The 10,062-nt window shown below is 63.9% G+C and overlaps 1 protein-coding gene across 1 annotated transcript; it reads left to right on the top strand.

Moving 5' to 3' along the window:
- Window positions 1-773: 773 nt before the first annotated feature.
- On the top strand, window positions 774-9,919 carry LOC134433066 (high affinity nerve growth factor receptor-like; the record flags this gene model as incomplete). The annotated part of the gene is made up of 15 exons (XM_063181959.1): window positions 774-961; window positions 3,032-3,106; window positions 4,742-4,813; window positions 5,233-5,301; window positions 5,572-5,726; window positions 5,810-5,958; window positions 6,078-6,204; window positions 6,288-6,617; window positions 6,817-6,834; window positions 6,974-7,032; window positions 8,213-8,315; window positions 8,664-8,810; window positions 8,901-9,031; window positions 9,105-9,277; window positions 9,841-9,919. Coding segments are annotated over exons 1-15 (1,875 nt in total), but the record flags the coding sequence as incomplete, so codon positions are not given.
- Window positions 9,920-10,062: the final 143 nt, after the last annotated feature.

Here is a 10,062-nt window from a genome sequence, read left to right as displayed (position 1 = left end):
GGAGGATGAGGCGCGTCCTGGTCGGAGGGGACAGTTGGGGACTGGGCCGCTGTGCCACCAAGCGTGTCCCCACCTCCAGCATCTCTGCACTTCCGAGGTGCTGGGGAGAGCTTGATCCAGGCAAAGCCACCACGCCTGGAGATCTGGGGGCTGTGACAGCTCGGGGGACAGTAGGTGGCCCTCGGGATGGTGATAAGCTCTGTCCTTTGTGCTGCGGCCCGCCCTGAGCCAGGTCCTGGAGCGGGTGTGGTGTGTGTGTGGTGTGTGTAAACGGGAATTTTGGGGGTTTGGTGGGAATTTTGGGGGTTTGGAGAGATGGATCCGCTTGGTGGGGCTGGGGGTGCCGGTGTAGGGTGCCAGTGAGCAGGGAGGGTGGCGGCAGGGCATGGGCTGGGCACAGGCAGGGCACAGACAGGGAACGGGCAGGGAATGAGCAGGGCACGGGCATGGCACGGGCAGGGAACGGGCATGGCACAGACGGGCTCCATGGTCGGTGCCAGTGTGAGGAATCCCCCTCTCCCGGCTCGGAGCCTTCCCGGTGCCGGTGAATCACGGCCGGGGGTGTCTCGGGCCGGGCCGGGGGCGGTGCCGGTGCCGGCCCCTCCCGGGAGGCCGGTCCGTGTTGTTGCTTTTAAAGCCCCGCACGGCCCCGTGCTCGGGCTGCCGGGCAAGTGCGAGGGAGGGCGGCACCGGCAGCACCGGGACCAGAACCGGCACCGGGAGCCAGGACGGGCAGCACCGGCACCGGAGCCAGCACCGGCACCGGCCCCGCGATGCCGCCGCTGCCCGCCTGGCTCTGCCTGGCCGCGCTGCTCCTGCCGCTGTCCCCGGCAGCCCCGGGCGCTGCCGGTGCCTGCCCCCGGCCCTGCCGCTGCCCCGGGGCCGGGATATTGCTCTGCCGGGAGCCCGACACCGTCAGCAGCCTGGCCCCGCTGCTGGGAAGCGGCGGCTTCACCGACGTGTGAGTGGGGCCGGGGGTCGGGGGATGGAGCTCAGACAGCGGGCACAGCGATGGGACAGCGCGGTGGGGCTGGGAGGGACCGATCTGGGGCTGACACAGCTCGGGGAACAGGAGGAGCTGGGGGTGACCGGGCTGGGGCTGGGGGTGACAGAGCTCGGGGAGCAGGCAGAGGAACTGGGGGTGACGAGGGTGAGGGATGCGGTGATGATGCTGAAGCAGCGATGGAGTTGGTGGTGACAGAGCTCGGGGACGGAGCTGATGGGGCTGGGAGGGATGGAGGTGATGGGGATGGGAGCGATGGAGCTGATGGGGCTGATGGAGGTGATGGATTTGGGAGTGATGGAGCTGATGGGGCTGGGAGGGATGGAGCTGATGGGGCTGGGAGGGATGGAGCTGATGGTTCTGGGAGCGATGGAGGTGATGGGGCTGGGGGTGGTGGAGCTGATGGGGCTGGGAGGGACGGAGCTGATGGGGCTGGGAGGGATGGAGGTGATGGGGATGGGAGTGATGGAGATGATGGGGCTGGGAGGGATGGAACTGATGGGGCTGATGGAGCTGATGGGGCTGGGAGGGATGGAGGTGTCAGGGCTGGGAGTGATGGAGCTGATGGGGCTGGGAGGGATGGAGGTGATGGGGCTGGGAGGGATGGAGGTGATGGGGCTGGGAGTGACAGAGGGGATCGGTCGGGAGTGATGGAGCTGATGGGGCTGGGAGGGATGGATGGAGGTGATGGATTTGGGAGTGACAGAGGTGATGGGGCTGAGGGGATCGGTCGGGAGTGACGGATTTTGGGGAGCAGGCAGAGGGGCTGGGAGCCATGGGGATGGTGGTGGTTGTGGCTGGGGGCAGCAGAGCTGGTGGCCCGGGTGGTGATGGGGATGATGGAGGTGATTTGCTCCGGGGCAGGAGCAGGGATGGCTGGATGGGCTGCGATCCCTGGATGGGCTGGGATCGCTGTGGGGACAGCAGCTGCTTGCTGGGAGGAACTGAGGGCTGCAAAATGGGGTGGGGGGGTACAACATCCCCCCAGGGAACACACGAGGGTCTGGGGGCAGCTCTTCACCCCCTTCTGTGGTGATGCCAACACGCTGAGGGTGCACCCACGCTGTGCTGGGCAGGGCAGGGCTGTGGGGAGCCGCTTGCCCCCATCCTGTTGGAGCTGTTGCTGTGCCCTGGGGGTTGTGGGTGGGCACGCTGGGGGGGGCACACCCCAAATTTGCTGCTTTGGGGCATCTACTCTGCTCCCACTCCTTCCCCTGCTGCAGGGTGTGTGGTGGGGAGCAAGGGCTGGAGCCAGCAGAGACAGGAGGGTGCTGCAGGACACCAAGGTGCCCCAGTTGCTGGGGTTCCCCCCAGCCCAGAGCCCTGCCTGTGCCGCATTGCTGGGGCCTGGCTGCGGCGTCTCCGTGCCTCAGTTTCCCCACGTGCTGCGCCACAGGCGCTGCCAGCTCTTTGTTCGCTGGCTCGCGGGGTGGGGTGGCGTGGCTGCTGGTGGGGATGGTGGTCCTCGAGAGACCCCCAGGCATCCCAGCTGCTCTCATCCCATCCTCACCAAAGGTTAAGGGCACCAAAACCCCCTCGGTGTGGATCTGAACCCCCAATTCGCCGGCCCTGTGGTTTGGGGTTCACAGGGGCGGGGTGGGGCAGGGAAAAACCCTGCACCTGCTCCCAGAGGGGCTTTTCTTCATCTCCTGCCTGGAGAAAAGGGTGGTGGGGACAGTGACAGCAGTGTCCCTGTCACAGTGCAGGACACCATGGGGACCCAAAGGATTAGGGGACTGAGACCCAGCAAAATCATTCTGTGCGGGCTCCAGGTGGTGGCTGAGCCCTGAGCCCGCACAGTTCACACTGACCGGGGGCTCAGCACCATCGGGATCACCCACTGCCACCCCCCCTTCTTCCCAGCTCATCCCAGGGGAAACTGAGGCACGGTGGCGCGGCTCAGCTCCATCCTCGTCCCCATTCCCGGCTGTGGGCACAGCCTGGGGAAATGGGAGAGCTCTCACCTCGCTCTTTGGGGCATGAGGGGGTCGTGGGCTGCCACGCTGAGCCCCCTCCTTTGCCTTCCAGCGTCATTGAGAACCAGCCGGCGCTCAGGAGCCTGAGCCGAGCTGACACCAGGACCCTGCGGGACCTCAGGAACCTGTGAGCACCTCGGGGTGGGGTCCCTGCATGGGGAAATGAGTGGGACAGAGTGGGGGATCCCCAGAGCTCCATCCCACTGCCAGGAGTCACAGGGATGCTCCAAGAATGGAGAACCTGTGAGCACCCCGGGGGAAATGGGAAGAGAGAAGGGCTGTGGTGGATGGGAGGATCCCCAGAGCTCAATCCCACTGCCAGGAGTCACAGGGGACATTCCCAGAGCAAAGAACCTGTGAGAACCCCGGGGATGGGGTCCCTGCACAGGGAAATGAGAGGAGAGAAAGGCTGTGGTGGATGGGGGGATCTCCAGAGCTCCATCCCACTGCAAGGAGTCACAGGGATGCTCCCAGAGCAGAGAACCCGTGAGCACCCTGGGGATGGGGTCCCTGCACGGGGAAATGAGTGGGACGGAGTGGGGGATCCCCAGAGCTCCATCCCACTGCCAGGAGTCACAGGGGACATTCCCAGAGCAAAGAACCTGTGAGCAGCCCGGGGATGGGGTCCCTGCACAGGGAAATGAGTGGGATGGAGTGGGGGATCCCCAGAGCTCCATCCCACTGCCAGAATTCGCAGGGGATGCTCCAAGAATGGAGAACCTGTGAGCACCCCGGGGGAAATGGGAAGAGGAAAGGGCTTTGGTGGATGGGGGGATCCCCAGAGCTCCATCCCAGAATTCGCAGGGGCCATTCCCAGAGCAAAGAACCTGTGAGCACCTCGGGGATGGGGTCCCTGCACAGGGAAATGAGAGGAGAGAAGGGCTGTGGTGGAATGGGGGGACCCCCAGAGCTCAACCCCACTGCCAGAATTCGCAGGGGACATTCCCAGAGCAGAGAACCCGTGAGCATCCCGGGGATGGGGTCGCTGCACAAGGAAACGTGGGGAGTGGAGGGAGGCGATCCCCAGAGCTCCATCCCATTGCCAGAATTCGCAGGGGATGCTCCAAGAATGGAGAACCTGTGAGCACCCCGGGGGAAATGGGAAGAGGAAAGGGCTGTGGTGGAGTGGGGGATCCCCAGAGCTCAATCCCTTTGCCAGGAGTCACAGGGGACATTCCCAGAGCAAAGAACCCGTGAGCACCTCGGGGATGGGGTCCCTGCATGGGGAAATGAGTGGGACAGAGTGGGGGATCCCCAGAGCTCCATCCCACTGCCAGGAGTCACAGGGATGCTCCAAGAATGGAGAACCTGTGAGCACCCCGGGGGAAATGGGAAGAGAGAAGGGCTGTGGTGGATGGGGGGATCCCCAGAGCTCAATCCCACTGCCAGGAGTCGCAGGGGATGCTCCCAGAGTGTGAGCACCCCGGGGATGGGGTCCCTGCATGGAGAAATGAGTGGGGTGGACAGGAGGATCCCCAGAGCTCCATCCCACTGCCAGAATTCGCAGGGGATGCTCCAAGAATGGAGAACCTGTGAGCACCCCGGGGGAAATGGGAAGAGGAAAGGGCTGTGGTGGAGTGGGGGATCCCCAGAGCTCCATCCCATTGCCAGAATTCGCAGGGGATGCTCCAAGAATGGAGAACCTGTGAATACCCCGCTGTGGGATCCCTGCACTGGGAAATGGCAAGAGGGAAGGGCCGGTGGAGGGGGAGGATCCCCAGAGCAGAGATTCTCCCAGGTGCTCACCCTCCCCTCCTTCCAGCACCATCTCCAGGTCGGGGCTGCAGCACATCTCCGCCGACGCCTTCCTGGACACCCCCAAGCTGAGCCACGTGTGAGTCTCCCCTTGCCCTTCCCCGTCCCCTCCCTCCACACCGTGCCCCTGTCGGTGCCCCGGGGGCTGTGCCCGCTGCAGGGTGGCCTGTCCCCGTGTCCCCGTGTCCCTGTGCCCAGGCAGGATCGATGGTGTCCCATCACCGCCCCCGGGCACATCGGTTTCCCCACTGCTGCTGAGTGGGAAAACATCGATCTGGGCAGGAGAGCAGGCAGCTGCTGCCCCCCGGCAGCTCTGTGCTGCACCAGGGAGGGTGGGGTACCCCAAAAATGGATGGGCACCCTGTTCTGGGGTCCTGAGGGCTGGTGGCAAGCCTGGCAGAGCTGGTTTTGCTTGGTCACGGTGTGACAGCCCCGGGGCTGCGCCGTGCCACCTCGGTTGGATGGGAAAGGGGTGGCTGATGGAGGCTGTCCCAACAGGAATCTCTCCTCCAATGCTCTGCAAAGCCTTTCCTGGAAAACCTTCTGGCATCTGCCCCTGCAGGAGCTGTGAGTGATGAGAGAGAAGGGGGAGGTGGGTGTGGAGCATCTCCCATCGGGGATGTGCCCCTCCAGTGACACACGCAGAGCTGGGGATGCAGTGAGGTGCTCGGTGAGATGGTGGCTCTCACATCCACGGGCGTGGGGACAGGGTGGCACGTGGGACACGTGTGACACAAAGCTGGAGGCTGGGAGCGCCCAAGCGCAGCCTTGGCTGGGACACACACGAACGTGTGGGGCCTGGAATCCTTTTGAGCTCTCTTCCCTGCTCCATCTCAGCATCGTGGTGGGAAATCCCTTCAACTGCTCCTGTGGGCTCCGCTGGCTGCAGCTGTGGCACAACAGCAGCCGGGCCGAGCTGGGCAACCAGTCCCTGCTCTGCTGGGAGGGCAGCGTGCCCGTGGCCCTGGGCAGCCAGGCTCTCCGCGCCTGTGGTACGTGCCTGGCCATGCCTTTGTCCCCTGTCCTGAGCCTGGGCACGCAGGGACACTCGTGGCTCACCCTCCTGTCCCTGCAGACCCCCCGAGCGTCCACATCGAGCCCCCCGAGGTGGCGCTGAGCCAAGGGGACAGCGTCAACCTCACCTGCCACATCAGCGCCAGCCCGGCGGCCACCGCAGAGTGGGTGGTGACCGAGGTGGGACCCGAGCTGCTCGCTGTCACCAAGGCAAGCTCGGGCCCCCCAGCATCCTCTCACTGGTGGGATGGGCACGGGGGGGATGCAGGAGCTGGTCAGGGTTGGGAGGTGGCATCTGCTCCAACCAACACCCCAGGTGTTCCCTGCAGCTCTCGGACTGGGAGATCGTCCTGGAGATCAGCAACGTCTCCTCTCACCTCAACCGCAAGGAGCTGCTGTGTCGGGCAGAGAACGCGGCGGGGCTGGCGGAGGACAGCGTGGTGCTGAACGTCACCTGTGAGGAGCCCAGAAGGGGCTGGGGGCTGGGGGCTGGGTGGGGGTCTGCCCTCAGGAACCCACCCAGCCCTTGTGTGTCCCAGTTCCCCCCGTGATCCTGCTGCTGGACACCGCCATCCCCCGGCATTTCTGGTGCATCCCCTTCTCCGTGGATGGCAACCCCGTCCCCGACATCCGCTGGCTCTTCAACAGCAGCGCCCTGAAGGAAGGGCCCTACATCCACACCCTCATCATGGAGTACGAGCACAACTCCACCGTGCTCCACGGCTGCCTCCAGCTCAACCGTCCCACGCACGTCAACAACGGCAACTACACCCTGGTGGTGGAGAACGCCCTGGGCTGGGCCTCCCGCAGCGTCCAGGTGCGCTTCATGGACAACCCCTTCAGCTTCAGCCCCGAGGAGCCCATCCCGGGTAGGTGCCAGTGCCAGGGCTTGCATGGGGTGTGCCCCCGTCCTACCGAGGAGCCGTGTCACACCTGGTGGGCAGGATGGGTTGTGCTCGGCCCTGCCTGTTGTCGACGCTGGTGTGCCTCAGTTTCCCCCAAGGATGGGCTGCTCCCACCCGAGGGATAACGAGCGTTTCTTCTTTCTCTCCCTTCGGGCTGCTCCAGTGTCTCTGTCCCCACGGGGTGAGTGGCCAGGATTGCTGCCCCAGCTCCCCTAAACTGGGCATCCCGCCCATCTTGGGGTGTCCAGGTCCTTTCCAGGGCCATTTTTTGAGGGGGGATGAGGACCCCACACTCACCCTACACCTTCTCCCTGCCCCAGGCACCAGGAACAGCTCGCTGGAGGGGCCTGTGGAGACAACAGATGAGCACACGTTTGGGGTGAGGAGATGCTCTGCAGCGTGGCATGGGGGGACCAGGACACCTGCAAGAGGGTGGCACAAATCCACTGGGGACAGCCAAGCCAACACTCAGGGGATGTGGGTTATACAATGGGGATGAAGGACAGGCTCTCAGTGCCTCAGTTTCCCCTGGGGATTGTCACCATCTCATGGGGTTGTTCCCATCCCATGGGCTGACAAAAGGGACATGGTGGGATTTGCTCCTGATCTCTGTCCTTGCTGCCAGCAGGTCTTGGTGGCCAAACCAGCACTTGGGGGATGTGGGTTATACAATGGGGATGAGGGACAGACTCTCAGTGCCCCAGTTTCCCCTGGGGATTGTCACCATCTCATGGCGTTGTTCCCATCCCATGGGCTGAGAAGAGGGACCTGGTGGGACATGGCTGATCTCTGTCCTTGCTGCCAGCAGGTCTCGGTGGCCAAACCAGCACTCAGGGTCTGTGGGTTACACAATGGGGATGAGGGACAAACTCTCAGTGCCTCAGTTTCCCCTGGGGATTGTCACCATCTCACAGTTTGTTCCCCATGCCATGGGGTGACAAAAGGGACCTGGTGGGACCTGGCCTGATCTGTCCTCACTGCCAGCAGGCCTTGGTGGCCAAACCAGCTCTCAGGGTCTGTGGGTTATACAATGGGGATGAAGGACAAACTCTCAGTGCCTCAGTTTCCCCTGGGGATTGTCACCATCTCATGGGGTTGTTCCCATCCCACAGGGTAAGAAAAGGGACATGGTGGGACCTGCTGGGACCTGCTCCTGATCACTGTCCTTGCTGCCAGCAGGTCTTGGTGGCCAAACCAGCTCTCAGGGTCTGTGGGTTACACAATGGGGATGAGGGACAGACTCTCAGTGCCTCAGTTTCCCCTGGGGATTGTCACCATCTCACAGTTTGTTCCCCATCTCATGGGCTGACAAAAGGGACATGGTGGGACCTGGCCTGATCTGTCCTCACTGCCAGCAGGCCTTGGTGGCCAAACCAGCTCTCAGGGTCTGTGGGTTATACAATGGGGATGAAGGACAGACTCTCAGTGCCTCAGTTTCCCCTGTGGCACCTCCTGGGGCCTGTCACCATCTCACAGTTTGCTCCCCGTGCCACACGGTGACAAAAGGGACCTGGTGGGACCTGGTGGGACCTAGCCTGATGTGTCCTCGCTGCCAGCAGGTCTCGGTGGCCGTGGCCCTGGCCGTGTTCGCCTGCCTCTCCCTCTCTGTCATGCTCATCCTGCTCAACAAGTGCGGGCGCCGCTCCAAGTTCGGCATTAACCGTGAGTGCCCCCAGCCTGGCGACTCGGTATTGGGGCTGTGACACGGGGACAGCCCCGTCCCCACGTCCCTGTGGCACCTGCCTCGGGTCACGGGTGTGGGAAGAGGGGCTGTGGGTGGGGGGGACACCCGTGGAGAGGTGCTGGCTCCCCCGGGAGCGCGGGCAGCAGCTGCTAATTCACTCCTGGAATGGATTCAGCCTCTAAATGGTTTTGATCGGGCTGCCTGGCCCCCGGGGGCCCGGCGAGCAGGGGGATGCTCGGCAGAGCCTGGCACTGCCTGCACAGGCTGGGGGGAGGAGGAGGAGAGCTGGGGGACCCCCTGATGGGCCTTGTCCTTGTCCCCACAAGGCTCAGCCGTGCTGGCCCGAGAGGATGACCTGGCCATGTCCCTGCACTTCATGAACCTGGGCAGCAGCCCCCTGTCCTCGGCTGAGAGCAAGCTGGAGGGGCTCAAGAGCAACTTCATCGAGAACCCCCAGTATTTCTGCAACGCCTGTAAGGCTTGGGCTGGGCGCTGTGCTCCCCGAGCACCCCTCAGTGCTCACCGCCGGGCTGGGGGGCACTGACGGGTGGGGGTCCCCCCAGGCGTGCACCACGTACAGAGGAGGGACATCGTGCTCAAGTGGGAGCTGGGCGAGGGCGCCTTCGGGAAGGTTTTCTTGGCCGAGTGCTACAACCTCCTCCCGGAGCAGGAGAAGATGCTGGTGGCCGTCAAGGTGAGGTGGGGGGCGCGATGATGGGGTGAGGGGGGTCTCCGGGGTGGGTGTCACCGATGCCGTGTCCCCGCAGGCGCTGAAGGAGGTGACGGAGAGCGCCCGCCTGGATTTCCAGCGCGAGGCCGAGCTGCTGACGGTGCTGCAGCACGAGCACATCGTCAAGTTCTACGGCGTGTGCACCGAGGGCGAGCCCCTCATCATGGTCTTCGAGTACATGAAGCACGGCGACCTCAACCGCTTCCTCAGGTGGGACAGGGTGGGGGGACAGGAGCCCCCCATCTGCCTCGCCATCAGCGCAGCCAGCCTGCTCCCTGCTAATGCAGCCCTCCTTGCAATATTGATTAGATTAGCTGTCTGAGAGGCTTAAATAGAGAGAGATTGGCCATCAGCTGGAATAAGCAGAGACTTTTCGATTGCCCCCCCAGGTATTGCTGCTAGACGGGGGGGGGGCTGCCAGAGGCATCGCTTTAGTGGCCGCGCGAGGAGCTCTGAGACGTGGCTTTTATGATTATTGTTATGGGAGTTGGCATTAATGGTTCTGCCGAGCAGAGCTCCCCCAGCCCCCGGCCACGGCCGCCCCGGCCGGGCTGTCAGCAGCGCTCGGCATCAAAGGCACCGAGGGCTGGGCTTGCACGCCCCGCTGCACGCACGGGGCTGCTTTCACACCCTGCCCGTGCGCCCTGGCACGCTGCCGTGTGCCCTGAGACACAACCTTGCACCCCAACCCGCTGCCTTCCACCCTGGCATTCTGTCTTCTTCAGGGCCCGCGTGTGTGGACACTCGTGTGTGCCCTCCCCGTGTGTGCACAGGTGTGCGTGCCCTCCTCTGTGCGTGTGTCATCCCCGTGTGTGCATAGGTGTGAATGCCCTGCCCTGTGTGTGTGCACAGGTGTGAGTGCCCTCCCTGTGTGTGCACAGGTGTGTGTGTCCTCCCTGTGTGTGTGCACGGGTCTGAGTGCCCTCCCTGTGTGTGCATCCTCCCTGTGTGTGCACAGGTGTGTGTCCTTCCCATGTGTGTGCACAGGTGTGACT

This window comes from Melospiza melodia, assembly GCF_035770615.1.
Source record: "Melospiza melodia melodia isolate bMelMel2 chromosome 25 unlocalized genomic scaffold, bMelMel2.pri SUPER_25_unloc_1, whole genome shotgun sequence".
Lineage (NCBI taxonomy): Eukaryota > Metazoa > Chordata > Aves > Passeriformes > Passerellidae > Melospiza > Melospiza melodia.
This window is presented reverse-complemented; position numbering and strand designations above follow the sequence as displayed.